At 45.9% G+C, this 15,471-nt stretch overlaps 1 protein-coding gene across 3 annotated transcripts in view; it reads left to right on the forward strand.

Annotated features, from left to right (window-relative positions):
• CRTAC1 (cartilage acidic protein 1) overlaps positions 1-15,471 on the forward strand; it is a 1,115,778-nt gene that overhangs the window by 448,428 nt on the left and 651,879 nt on the right. For all 3 annotated transcript variants that reach the window (XM_077455715.1, XM_077455716.1, XM_077455717.1), the window contains exon 3: positions 13,865-14,061. In XM_077455715.1, the coding sequence (XP_077311841.1) occupies positions 13,865-14,061 (197 nt within the window). The remainder of the gene's footprint in view (positions 1-13,864; positions 14,062-15,471) is intronic.

Consider the following 15,471-nt stretch of genomic DNA (forward strand, 5'->3'; position numbering starts at 1 on the left):
GGAACATGGCTCTCCAAGGCCGACATCTCGGACGCCTTCAAGCTCCTTCCTATCCACCCATCTCTCTGGTGCTGGCATGGCATCAAATGGAGGGAGCTCTACTATTTTGCCACTAAGCTAACCTTCGGGTCCAAGAGTAGCCCCTGGCTCTTCGACTCGTTTGCGCAGGCTCTCGAATGGATCTTGCTGCACGTAGCCCAGTGCCAGGGAGTCATACACTATTTGGATGACTTCCTGCTGGTCGAGTCACCTGGCTCCCTTCCAGGGGATTTGGATAAACTAAGGGTGGTCTTCAATAACCTTGACGTCCCGATTGCTGAGCACAAGGTGGAGGGCCCTGCGCAGGCAATCACCTTCCTCGGGGTCAGCTTAAATACCAGCTCTATGCAGGCCAGCCTCCCCCCGGATAAACTAAGCCGCATCAGGTCGGTCATGAGGGACTTCACCCACACCAGAACTTGTACCAAGAGGCAGTTACAGTCCCTTCTCGGTATGCTTAATTTTGCCATGCGCATCATCCCTCAAGGTCGCGCTTTTATATCACGCCTGTTAGTCCTACTGTCTCATTCACAAGACCCGGAGCATATCCTCAGCCTGGACCCCGCAGCTATAGCTGATCTTGCCATGTGGGAGGAATTCCTGACGTCCTGGAATGGTGTGTCCCTATTCATTCCCTCCGTGTCCTCCTCGTCACCGCAGGTCGTGACCGACGCAGCGGCCTCTACAGGTTTTGCGGCAATTTTTGGCCACCTCTGGCTCGCAGCCCCTTGGCCTCCTCAGATACTGGCTATTCCGGGCTTCACCGAGACGTCCTCCCTATTCGAGTTGTACCCCATCGTAGCCGCTGCCCATACGTGGGGCCGCAGTTGGTCCGGTCAAACAGTGACCTTTTCAACGGACAATCTCGCCACTGCGGAAATCATTAACAAAGGCAGGTCCAAGTCTCTGGAGATTATGTCCTTCCTGCGGCGGCTGGTCCAGCTCTCGTTATTGTTTCAATTTAATGTTCATTGTGCCTTTATCCCCGGTAAATGTAATCGGGCAGCGGACGCCCTCTCCCGCTTTAACTTAGTTTCCTTTTTCGATCAGGTGCCCGGAGCCGGACCAACGTCAGCAGTTATCCCGGACTGGTCTCAACTGACCCTGGATTAACCCCTCACCTAGTAGCCGCGACGCAACTCATCAATCACTCCCTCGCAGACAATACCCGCAAGGCCTACCAAACAGCCTGGAGGGCCTTTAACCGTTTCTTAACGTCTCGCTCCACAGAGACCTCCCGGGTCAAGCAAGTTCTGGCCTTCATTGCCCATTGCCACTCGGACTTGGCGTTATCCTTCAACACGATCCGACTATATCTGGCCGGGGTACAACATTTTACGTCCCTCCAGGACCCTGCTGAACCCTCCTTGTTCACTTTTCACGCCATTCGGGCCGTCATGCGTGGCATCCAGAAACGCCAGCCTGCGGCTTCCCTCAAACGCCTGCCTATCACAGGAGACGTTTTCAGAAACATGTCCGATATTCTGGCCACTGCACCTTTCGGACTCCACACTAGTACCATTATACAAGCAGCCATACACCTGGCCTTCTACGGCTTCTTGCGGCCAGGCGAGTTTACCTCCAGCAGCCCCTCAGCTCGCACGCTATGCAAGCACCACCTGGTCAGGCACGGAGACCATTTCATCCTACATATAGCAGTATCCAAGACGCAGCAGCTCGGCCCAGGGACGGACATACATTTTTATAAAACTAACAACCGCTGGTGCCCGGTCGCCATGCTCACCCGCTTGTTGACCCTTCTGGCCGATCAACCAGGAACTGGCCCGCTTCTGCCATTCCACGGTAAGCCACTGAACGCAGCCCAGTTCATGGAGCATGTCAGGATACTCCTGGGCATCCTTCACCTCAATCCGGCTCACTACTCCGGACATTCATTTCGGATCGGAGCGGCTTCAACTGCCTCCCGCCAAGGGGTCCCGCTCCACGTTATCAAAAAGTTGGGTAGGTGGAAGTCCACCTGTTTCGCCCGTTACATACCCAATCCGCAAGTAGAGATGGCCCAGGCCTTTGTCAAGCTCACCCAGTAACAAACTTGAATCAATAAAGGCATTTCCCTACCTGTGTGTTTTTGCCCCCTTATTTTGGTATACCCTACGTTAGGCCAGGGCACACTTTCAGGTCCGGTTCAAGTAAGCGAGTTTGTGTTAACCTTGTTTGTCATCCTTATCCGTATCGGTCAGAGGGCTCTGGGCCATAAATGGAAAGGCCAGTATGGTGGCCTGGAATTATGGGTGGAGCCCGGTGGTGTATATAACCAGCCCGTTCGCCTGGCTCCCTCGTCGGTTCCGGTGCGCGATACCCACCCACCCATCCCCTGTCAAGGGCATTTCTCAAGCATTTTACTCCTCGAGCGAGTACTCATTTCACTTCATTTCATTTTCATTTCATTTATTACTCATTTCTCTATCAAGGGTATGCCCCCTTATTTTGGTATACCCTACGTTAGGCCAGGGCACACTTTCAGGTCCGGTTCAAGTAAGCGAGTTTGTGTTAACCTTGTTTGTCATCCTTATCCGTATCGGTCAGAGGGCTCTGGGCCATAAATATATATATATATATATATATATATGTATGTGTATATATATATATATATATATATATATATATATATATATATATATATATATATATATATATATATATGTGTGTGTGTGTATATATATGTATATATATTTATATGCAGCATTTCATATTTAGCTATCCAAAATGAAGGAAAAAAGTAAAACAAATGTAATAGTATATAAATAATATATTCAGCACTCGGACCTTTACAGTCTGCAGAGATCCTGTAAATAGGCATAGGGGGCGGACAGTGATTATTAAGGTTCGGTCATGAACATCCACTGGCGTGTCCCGTAGATTTTGGCCCCCCGGTCTGACCACGAAGTAGGTTTCCTTTTTAAGTTGATTACTTCTGCCGACCGGCGTTCTAGCAGTCTGGCTTCCAGCGGAGTATTTGGCAGTCGATGTGCTCAGGAGCAACAGAGGTGAATACATTTGTTTTAATTACCAGCTAACAGTGGAGAACTCTCTAATCGATATATACGCAGCGGTGACACCGTACGGTGGTGGTTTTCTAAACGCGCCGAGTTCACTGGGTGGTGGGAGGAAGCCAGATTTTCGAGGGTCTTGCTGTCATCTCACAGGCGTTGCTGCTTACCTGTTTAACTTCACAGCTTCTCCCCGGAATCTCAGCCAAGCAAGTCATGCAACGTCGGGCCGAAAATGTTCTCAAAATTATTTAACGGATAACTGAACTTGAGCAGACGTTGCCGGCTCGTACAGTTGAGGAAAATGGAAACAAAATAGCGCCAGACCTGTAGGGTTATCTCATTGGTATTACTATCTAAGGAATTGATGTTGATGTAAACCAGTGGTCTCCGAATGGTGGCAGGACCCTTGAGGAACCATTCTTCACCCTGATAGGAGACACTCTTCCTTTCACCAACACCAAATGAGGTACTATTCATCCCACTAACACCATGATTGGGTACTATTACTCCCCCCTGACACCGGTGATGGGGCACTATTCTTCCCACTGACACCAATGATGGGGCACTATTCCTCCTACTGACACCAATGATGGGCACTATTCCTCCCACTGACACCAATGATTGGGCACTATTCCTCCCACTGACACCAATGATGGGGCACTATTCCTCCTACTGACACCAATGATGGGCACTATTCCTCCCACTGATACCAATGATGGGGCACTATTACTCCCCCTGACACCAGTGATGGGGCACTATTCCTCCTACAGCCACCAATGATGGGGAAATATCCCTTCTACTAATACCAATGATGGGGCACTATTCCTTCCACTGATACCAATGATGGGGCATTATTCCTCCTACTAATACCAGTGATGGGGACACAAATCGTTCCATTGATCCAATGATGAGACATTATTCCTACTACTGACAACAATGATGCAGCACAATTCTTCTCACTGACATTATGGGGCACTATTTCTCACATTGACACCAATGATGGAGCAAAATTCCTCCTACTAATACCAATGATGGAGCAAAATTCCTCCTATTAATACCAATGATGGAGCACTATTCCTCCCACTGATACCAATGATGGGGACACAAATATTTCCACTTAAACCAAAGATAGGACAGAATTCCTCCCATTATTACCAATGATGGGGCACTATTCCTCCCACTCAAGTGACTTTGTATGTTGTGTGCACTATTTCACATTGGGAATATATACTGAATACATATATATAATGATATTTCTGTAAGGTTGGCATAAAATACGCCATATCTTTGAAGCGCTACACTCTTATATAACATCTCCCACTCAAGCCAACAATGAGACCAATGATGGGGCACTATTCCTCCCACTGACACCAATGATGGGGCAGAATTCATCCCACTAATACCAATGATGGAGCATTATTTCTCCCACTGATACCAATGATGGGGCTACTATTCCTCCCAACTCAAGCCAATTATGAGGCACTATTCCTACTACTGATACCAATGCTGAGGAAATATTCCTCCCACAATGATGGAGCACTATTCCCCCCACTGATACCAGTGATGGGGACACAAATCTTTCCACTGAAACCAATGATGGGGCAAGATTCCTTCCACTGATACCAATGATGGTAGCACTATTCCCCCCACTGATACCAGTGATGGGGACACAAATCTTTCCACTGAAACCAATGATGGGGCACTATTCCTCCCACTAATACCAATGATGGGGCACTATTCCTCCCACTGATACCAGTGATGGGGACATAAATCTTTCCACTGGAACCAATGATGGGGCAAAATTCCTCCCACTAATACCAATGATGGGGCACTATTTCTCCCAACTCAAGCCAATGACGAGGCATCATTCCTTCCACTAACACCAATGATGGGGCACTATTCCTCTCTCTGACACTAATGATGATTCACTATTCCTCCCACTAATACCAATGATGGGGCACTATTCCTCCCACTGATAGCAAAGATGGGGCACTATTCCTCTTGCTGATACCAATGATGGAGCACTATTCCTCCCACTGACACCAACAGTGAGGCACCTTTACCTTTTACTGATGCCAAAAACGGGGCAATATTCATCCTACTGACACCAATGATAATAGATAATAATGTGCAAGAACATTAATTATTGTGTCATAATATCAAATATCATTATGGTCATTATAGAGTGCTAACTATGCCGTCAACTCTCCTGCTTCCCAGCTTTGCTTTAGCCATATTTTATGTCAAGATCAATGACAGGTTGACATGGCTAGGTACTACAGGGAGAGGTAATAACGTCAACATTTTGCTATGGAGTCCAATGATTCGTAGGCACGGCCCAAGCAAGGAGCGATTGTCCCCTTTTCAAATGTTATGCCGCCCGTACACACAATCGGAATTCCGGCCAGAAAAAGACCGTTGAGAGCTTTTCATCGGAAAATGCGACCGTGTGCATGCTCCATCGGAATTTAGCTGTCCGAATTCCCGCCAGCCAAAAATTGATAACATGTTCTCAATTTTCCCGACGGAAAAACTTTCTATCGGTAATTCAACTACGAGACGGAAGCTATTGGCTACTGGCTATTGAACTTCCTTTTTCTAGTCCCGTCGTACGTGTTGTACGTCATCGCGTTGTAAAACGATCGGAATATGGTGTGACTGTGTGCAGGCAAGACAGCTTGAGCCGAATTCCATTGGGAAAACCATCAGAGCTTTTTCCGACGAGAATTCCGATCGCGTGTACGCGGCATTGGATAAGTGAGTGATGGCGTTGCTGCATCTTTGTTTGTTCTGCGATTTACAGGGAAACCAAAGAAAGACCAGTCAGCGCCTCCCGCTCAGTCTAATTGTGAAGCGTCGATGTGAAAAACAATGGGGTAAACCCAGGATTAGCACAGAGTTCTCCTTGTTATAATGAATCGTCCTGTGTTTTTGAAGGTTTGGAGATTGGCTTCTGCTTCACCGAGGGTGAACTGCAGCGAGAGATGAAAGTGTTAAGGAAAGTGTCTGTAAAACGCGTAGCTCCTGAGAATCCTCTGGGAAGAACGGCAGAAGTGTTGTCACCGGATTCACACTCTAAGATCACTTGTATAAAAATAGTCACGGTGGCTCCAAACCTCGTTAGTCGCGTCTTAGGGTGTGCGCAAGTTGTGTCTGGGCTGGTGGCACTCCAGTTACAGGTAACACATGGAGGATGTTAGTTACAGGTAACACATGGAGGATGTTAGTTACAGGTAACAGATGGATACTGTCATAGTTCTCGGGTGAGAAGATAAATGAATACATCAAAATACCAGGTGTTTAATTTAATTCTCTACCTCCAGTGTATCTAGGAATGGTCATCATCACTAAGCAATTGATGAGAAATTGGGAGCCTAATCCCCAACCAGGCTACCATGAAAAATGGGGGGGGGGGGGCAGTCGGACTATCACGGTACAATACAAATAATATAACAAATAAATATATAAAAATGACAGAAGATTTTATTGATGCCAAAAAACAATTCATCGTTTACAAATAAAATATCATAGCCAGACAGAGTTTGATACAGTAGACCACAACACTCTACTTGTCCGCCTCACAGAAGTAGCAGGAGTCAAAGGCTTAGATCTCCGATGGTTCACGTCGTTCCTAGGAAATCATTCACAGACAGTGAAACTAGGAGAATTCTACTCTGAATCCCGGGCAGTCGCCTGCGGAGTCCCTCAAGGATCACCCTTGTCGCCAGTCCTCTTCAACATTTACATCCGCCCACTCCTCCAAATTATGAGATGTTCAGACGTTCTTGCTCTTCTGTAGTGGTTGTTGTCTGCGTGCCCTGACCGCAGTATACACCATTATATCCAACTATATAGCTAGCTATATTGCTCTTTTGCTCCAGCGCCCACCAAGAGTCACTTTGAGGGCTTACAATGTTGTGGCAACACCAACACCTTGTTCCGCGATTTCTGCAGAGCATATAGGGCAGGCCCCTACTTTCAAACATCCAACTTACAAACATCTCCTACTTGCAAACGGAAGGAGACAGCAGCAAGTGAGATGAAAAAAGATGGACGACAAAACAAATTATACAGGGGTGATAACCCCTCCCTATGTTTTCCAAAAAGCTTAAAAATAGATTTTTTGACTGGAGCTACACTTTAAAAATGTACCAGTTCAAAATTACACACAGATTCTACTTAACACAACAAACCTACACAGTCCCTGTCTTGTTTGCACCGCCTGTATACTGCTGTTCTGAGTATATAGGGCCTGGGGGCCACACGTATTTCATTTTTTTAATATGGGTACGGGGTTCCCCTTAATATCCATACAAGACCCAAAGGGGCTGGTAATGGGCAGGGGGGGCTACCCATGCAATTTTTCTCAATGATTTTCATCCATATTGCCAGAACCAGATATAACATTAAAACCGCAAGCAGTTTTAAATGACTTTTTTTCCATTAAATGTCATTTTGTGCAGGGACTGTTCTAAACACGGGAAACACATGGCACTTCACAGGCATACTCCAGACACCCCCCAGGCATGATATTTAAAGGGATTTTTTTTTCACTTTAATCATCATTAAAATCACTGCTCCCGCCAAAACGGCCATTTTTAAAAACATTTTAGGCATTGACCCATGTCCCCTGGGGCAGGAGCCAGGTCCCCAAACCCTTTTTAGGACAGTATCTTGCATATTAGCCATTAAAATTAGCACTTTTTATTTCGAACGTTCAAGTCCCATAGACTTCAATGGGGTTCTAACGTTCGTACGAATTTGCGGTCCGATCAAAAGTTCTGATGCGAACCGAACCGGGGGGTGTTCGGCTCATCCCTAGTGAAGATGTATGTCCAGAAGCGATGCCTCAGGGACGGTTTTGGTTGGTGGCAGAGGGGACAGGAGGCATTGCTCTTATCTGTTTTGGAGGATAAGAAGGGTATGTGGGCTCAATGGATGACCTTCAGTTGAGTTTCTCTCCAAATTTCATTGAGAGTTAATCGTTGTATTGTGTTGAGGCCTTGTAGAATTTAGTCCACAAGGTTTGGCTCCGGGAAGTCTTTTCCCCAGTTGGCCACAGATCAGAATGCCAGAGGAGGAGTGGTCTTTCGTAGAAGAGGTTTATAGATGTCGGAGATTTTATAGGCGCCATCTAGGAGCATTTGGTATGTGAAGTTTGGTTGAAATCTTTTGTAGTCCTCTTTGCATGTGACCTTTAACCACTTCCCACCCGGCCAATGCATATATACGGCCGGGTGGGAGCCGTCTACTTCTGATAGGACGTTCAGGAACGTCCTTCAGAAGGAGCGGGATCGCGCGTGATCCCGATGTGCTCGTGTCACCCGGACACGGCGCATCTCAGATCGGCAGGAGGGCTCTGTGATTGGCCCTCCTGGTCACATGACGGCCGTGTCCAATCACGGCTGTCATGTGATGTAAACAAACAGCCGGTTGCTAGGCAATCGGCTCCTCCTCTCCTCACACAGAAGTCATCGCTGAGGAGAGGAGAGCAGATCGCTGCAGCCGGCTGATGATCAGTGAGTATGAGCTACTTTTTACAGCTTTTTACTCACTGATCATCAGTCTAGTGTAAACACACAACACACCACACAGTATGAACACAATGTCCCCACATATGTCCCCAAAACACACATGTCCCCAAAACATACATGTCCCCAAATAATAAAAACACATGTCCCTAATAATAAAAACATGTCCCCCACATATGTCCCACTAAAATCACATGTCCCAATGATTATCTGCACACATATGTACGTGATCACCTGCACACATACAGTGGTGTGAAAAAGTGTTTGCCCCCTTCCTCATTTCCTGTTCCTTTGCATGTTTGTCACACAAGTGTTTCGGAACATCAAACCAATTTAAACAATAGTCAAGGACAACACAAGTAAACACAAAATGCAATTTGTAAATGAAGGTGTTTATTATTAAAGGTGAAAAAAAATCAAAACCATCATGGCCCTGTGTGAAAAAGTGATTGCCCCCTAAACCTAATAACTGGTTGGGCCACCCTTAGCAGCAACAACTGCAACCAAGCGTTTGCGATAACGTGCAATGAGGCTTTTACAGCGTCCTGGAGGAATTTTGGCCCACTCATCTTTGCAGAATTGTCCTAATTCAGTTACATTAGAGGGTTTTCGAGCATGAACGGCCTTTTTAAGGTCATACCACAACATCTCAATAGGATTCAGGTCAGGACTTTGGCTAGGCCACTCCAAAGTCTTCATTTTGTTTTTCTTCAGCCATTCGGTGGTGGACTTGCTGGTGTGTTTAGGATCATTGTCCTGCTGCAGAACCCAAGTTCGTTTCAGCTTGAGTACACGAACAGATGGTCGGACATTCTCCTTCAGGATCTCTTGGTAGACAGCAGAATTCATAGTTCCTTTTATCACGGCAAGTCTTCCAGGTCCTGAAGCAGCAAAACAGCCCCAGACCATCACACTACCACCACCATATTTTACTGTTGGTATAATGTTCTTTTTCTGAAATGCAGTGTTCCTTCTACGCCAGATATACTTGGACACACACCTTCCAAAGAGTTCCACTTTTGTCTCATCGGTCCACAGAATGTTGTCCCAAAAGTCTTGGGGATCATCAAGATGTGTTGTGGAGAAATTGAGACGAGCTTTGATGTTCTTTTTGCTCAGCAGTGGTTTTCTCCTTGGAACTCTGCCATGCAGGTCATTTTTGCCCAGTCTTTTCCTGATGGTGGAGGCATGAACGCTGACCTTAACTGAGGCAAGTGAGGCCTGCAGTTCCTTGGACGTTGTTGTGGGGTCTTTTGTGACCTCTTGGATGAGTCGTCGCTGCGCTCTTGGGGTAATTTTGGGCGGCCGGCCACTCCTGGGAAGGTTCACCACTGTTCCATGTCTTCGCCATTTGTGGATAATGGCTCTCACTGTGGTTCGCTGGATTCCCAAAGCTTTGAAAATGGCTTTATAACCCTTTCCAGACTGATAGATCTCAATTACTTTCTTTCTCAATTGTTCCTGAATTTCTTTGGGTCTCGGCATGATGTGTAGCTTTTAAGGATCTTCTGGTGGACCTTACTGTGTCAAGCAGCTCCTATTTAAGTGATGCCTTGATTGTGAACAGGTGTGGCAATAATCAGGCCTGGGTGTGGCTAGAGAAATTGAACTCAGGTGTGGACAACCACAGTTATAGTATGTTTTAACAAGGGGGGGGGCAATCACTTTTTCACACAGGGCCATGATGGTTTGGATTTTTTTTCACCTTTAATAATAAACACCTTCATTTACAAATTGCATTTTGTGTTTACTTGTGTTGTCCTTGACTATTGTTTAAATTGGTTTGATGTTCCGAAACACTTAAGTGTGACAAACATGCAAAGGAACAGGAAATGAGGAAGGGGGCAAACACTTTTTCACACCACTGTATGTACATGATCATTTGCGTTCATATGTCCGTGATCACACAAGCCAATTATTATACACTTAACGGAATTTTCTTTACCAAAAACATGTAGCAGAATACATTTTGGCTTAAATTTATGACAAAATTAGATTTTTTTTTGTTAATGACATTTTTATTGAAGATTATATGCCGGAACAAGTAAGCAAAACAATACATACTCAATAGCAGTTGTTTGGGTTACATTTGGTATAGAACAAATGCGGACGCAGCCGCTAACAAATAATCAGTAACCTTAAGGCTCGGTTCACACAGGAGGCGGCACGACGCGGCACGACTTGCCGCGCCGCGACCTGACAAGTCGCCCCCGTTCTGTACTACGGAACCGTTCTAAGAGGAGCGACTCGAGTCGCTCCGACTTAGAAAAAAGGTTCCTGTACTACTTTTGGGCGACCTCGGGCGACTTGCATTGACTTCTATACAGAAGTCATTTGCAAGTCGCCGCTGAGGTCGCGGCAGGTCGCGTCGCCCCCTGTGTGAACTGAGCCTTAAGAGACTATGTGACTTATAGTAAATCATAACAAAGCAAAACAAAGTATAACAAAACAACACAAGTATCTTCGAATTGGAGACACTAGGAAATAGTCTTCAGTGTTTCAGTTTTTGTTTTTGTGCCTTCAGGTCCATGTGTCATGGGGGTTGACATAGGGAATTAATGACTAATGGAGGTGAGGGCGTTTCGGTATGAGGAGGTATCACGTTCGAGGATATCTGCAAGAGAGGCGGGTATGTGTACCTTAGCATTCACTGATAGGGGTCCAGGACAAAATTTGATTTTATTGGATTTCTTTTAAAATAGAAAAAATAAAATATTGTTTTTTTCTTCCAAATTTCCGCTTTTTGCGCTTATATCGCAAAAAATAAAAAACGGAGTCGTGAATAAATACCACCAAAATAAAGCTCTATTTGTGCGAACAAAATTATAAAAATTTCATTTGGGTACAGTGTAGCATGACCGCGCAATTGTCATTGAAAGCGCTAGAGCGATGAAAGCTGAAAATTGGGCTGGGAAGGAAGGGGGCGAAAGTGCCCTGTATTGTAGTGGTTAAGAAGCTGATGCATTGCCCAAAGTGGAAGGCATGTGCTTGGGGAGGTGAGAAAGTTTCCGCAATGGTCGGAAAGGGTAGAGGTCGCCCCGTTTCCTTGTCGCATAAGGAGGAAAATGTCCTAATGCCTTTTTCTTGCCAGACGGTGAAGGGTTTGTGTTCCAATCCAGGGGGGGGGGGGGGGGGGGAGAATTAGGGTTTCCTTGTATTGGTAGGTGGCTAGACATGAAAGGAGATAGCTTGAGGATTTTCCCAGCTTCTCTCCAGGCAATTGCTGTGTCTCTCAGCAGGGGGTTGTGTTGGTAAAGAGGGAAGATTGATTTCCACTTGCAGTGGAGAAGGGCCACTAAAGAATATGGGTGGGCCATTTCGGATTCCATGGAGTAGTTGGAATATCGGGAAGATTGTGATAACCAGTCCAGATCCAGATATCCAGTCCAGATAGTTCTCAATAAACTTGCTAAGTTATAGGTTCTGTCAAAGAAGGGGGGGGGGGGGGGGTTGCAAGGGTGTTAAAATTGGTAAACATATTGGAGTTTTTATTGATTGCCCTAAAATGCAGTTGAGCATAACAAGTAAATAGACATAGCAATAATATCATAGTAATATAGTAATATAATAATATGGTGCATCAAATCATAAACTAATAGCACATACTATGGCAAGCAGGGAACCTCCAAAGTTCACCAAAGCAGATAGATACATATAGCAATAATATCATGATGATACAATAATACAGTACATCAAATCATAAAATAATAATAACACCTGCTAAAAATGCTCACAAAACCTCTGAGGTCCTTGGTCCTATAATGATACAATATTGAAGATAAACTTGGTATTACGATAATGTTGATTGAAAACACAGTATGTGGCAGCTCTACGCGTTTCATGTCTGGGAGGCCACTCGTCAGGAGCAAGCACAAGATGTATCTATAAGTAAGAAATTAGGCTTAAATGATATGATGTAGGTATACATATATACGGGGGGGATATAAAACCCCATAAACAAATACCTGTTAAAGAGGGATTCCACCTACAAAAAAAATATTAAAAGCCAGCAGCTACAAATACTACAGCTGCTGACTTTTAATAAATGGACACTCACCTGTCCCGGGTTCCAGCGATGCCGGCAGCCGAGGCCGATCGATCACTCGGCTCTCGGCTGCTGTCGCCACCATTCTAGGTGAGGGAATCAGGAAGTGAAGCGAATCGGCTTCACTTCCCGGTTCCCTACTGCGCATGCGCGAACCGCGCAATAGGAAATCTCTGCGCTGTCACTGGGACCCGTGTGTGTCCCAGCAGACAGCGCGGCAGGGCAGGAAGAGGCATAGAATCCCACGGGAGTCTATGCCCGGAAGTGGGTGTAAATACCTGTCTTAGACAGGTATCTCCACCCCCCTCCCCCCTGAAAGGTATCAATTGTGACACCGGAGGGGGGGAGGGATCCGATCAGCGGAGGTTCCACTTTAGGGTGGAATCCCGCTTTAACTACTCCATGGTTCAGGTGGTGATGGTGCGGCACCAGGCACCAAAGCCATCCACAGGAAAGCACCCCACACCGGGAGCCGCGGTGGACCTTTTGCCCGAAGCGCCCCCACCAGCATCAACCGGGATGGGCGTAGAAACCCCAGGCTACCTAGGTGTAAGATGAGAGAGTGAACCCAAGTATAAATGCTTAGGGAAGAAATATGAACAGGTGGATGAAATTAACCCAGGAGTGAGATAAGAACCAAGGGCTAAGACCAGTAGCCCAAGGCAGCATTAGACAGTGAAATAAGAAATAGAGGAAGTAGAGTGAGCCATCGGTGGGAAACAAAAATATGAAAGTGCAGACCGACATGACAAGGGATGGAGACGTGTGACCTTACCAGGCCACAGTTTCATGCAAAGTCCCAAGGGATGGAACAACTGGCTCTACCAAACCATGCATTCATATCAAGTCCCTAAATAAAACTTCTCTTTTCTCAAGTTATAGGTTCTAACATTTGGGAGACTAATACCCCCCCCCCCCCCCCCCGCGAGTCTGGGACAATATAGTTTCTTGAGGGCTATACGTGGTCTTTTGTTTTGCCATAGGAATCTTGAACAGGTTCATTTCAAGTAACAAATGCTCACTTCTAAGTGCAGTCATGGAAACAAAAAAATGGAAAATCTTGACACTTAAAGATTCCCGAATTGTTGGGTGACTCGGCGGCAGTAATGCTTTCCTCCATTAAATTATAGAGATCTAAAGGGCTTTTTGTTCTCTTTGACTTGGAAAGAAATGGATTTCAGATTTTTATGGCATTTTAATTTACTTTTTCTTTTTTTCTTTTTTACCTTTTGTAGATATAATGGACCAAATCTCGTGTTGAAATACATCAAAGAAAAAGGTCGCCTAGTGAACATAGCGGTGGATGAACGCAGCTCTCCGTATTATCCACTCCGGGATCGCCAGGGCAATGCCATCGGGGTCACCGCCTGTGATATAGATGGCGACGGGCGAGAGGAGATTTATTTTCTGAACACGAACAATGCTTTCTCAGGTAAGAAGAAGGCCAGTGCACATGTGATCCGTATTTCTTGTGTTCTTTACATTGCCGCGTGATCTCTTTACCAAGGGTCGCTCAGGAGGGAATTTTTATTTTTTTTACCACCTGCTATTTTCTTTGTAGATGTTTTATATTTACTTACTGGAGTTGTATCGCCTTCCTCTATCATCTCTATTCCAGGTTTTCTTATAGAAGCGATTCTCTCCAGGACTCTTCTATATAACAGTGTAAAATGATGTAGTCTCCTAACATACATTCCCTAGTGGTTTGCTTACAGCAGGGGTGTCCAAACTTTTTTCAAAGAGGGCCAGATTTGATGAAGTGAACATGCACGAGGGCCGACTATTGAACCATTAAAATTCTGTCTGCGTGTTCGTTCAAGCACTAATACACTGCCTAGCAAGAATTCTCTTGCCTCTGCTCTTTAGGGGTACCATTAATTCTTAATGGTACCCCACACATTGGAAAACGTGGGGTGCTTTTGGTGCAGTTCAATAAAAAAAAAAAAAAAAAAAGAAGATTGGGGACTTCTTTCCCTGCATTTTTGTGAGTAGGGAAGTCCATTGAAATGAATGGGCTTCCCTACACGCAGCACGCAGCCACACAGATGTGAACCAAGGGCTTGTTCACAGGTCAGGTTGGAGGGGCAGTAAAACTACATGGTTAAGCTGTTTTTACCACCCCCAACTTCTCCCCCTTCAGCTGCAGAGGGAACAACTGGGGGTGTACACATGATATGGCTGCAGCTGGAGGTATACCCAGGGTGAATGGGCCTGCACTGCAACTACCCCGCAACTGTGTGCATTGCGGTATAGTGATGCTGCATTTACGGACTTAAAGCAGGTGGTGAGAAGGCAACATAATGCCTCTTTACCGCCTTTCAAATGCCTCTGAAAAGCGATCTGTGCATGGATTGCTTTGCAGAGGAGCAGCAGTCCTGGCTGCTATCACATACAAGCCCTACGAAAGCAGTTCTGATAGTACAGGAATGGGGGGGGGGGGGTCTGGATTAAAAGTAACATACAGACACACAGACAGACACACACAGACAGACACAGACATGCATACATGAATAAAACACTTTTAAATCGAATGTAACTTCTAGCATAGTACTGTACCTTTCCAGCTTCCTCATTCAGCCGGGTACTGCACTATAGGGGGAAGCAGAGAGCACAGCACACTTCCCTGCATTTTAGTTTCACTTTTGGGGCTGAGGAGCTTCTCACAGTGCCGATGTACAGCTCGGCAGGGGATCGCTCATCTGACAGCCCTGATAGCCAGGCGGGCCGGACTTTGGACATGCCTGGCTTACAGGATTGGCTGTCCCATTGATTTCAATGGGTAGGAGCGGTTTAGGAGCGGTGAATACACCGCTCCTTCACCGCTCCAAAGATGCGGCTAGCA

Source organism: Lithobates pipiens, unplaced genomic scaffold, assembly GCF_037356315.1.
Source record: "Lithobates pipiens isolate NorthernLeopardFrog02 unplaced genomic scaffold, aLitPip1_a1.2 Scaffold_25, whole genome shotgun sequence".
Lineage (NCBI taxonomy): Eukaryota > Metazoa > Chordata > Amphibia > Anura > Ranidae > Lithobates > Lithobates pipiens.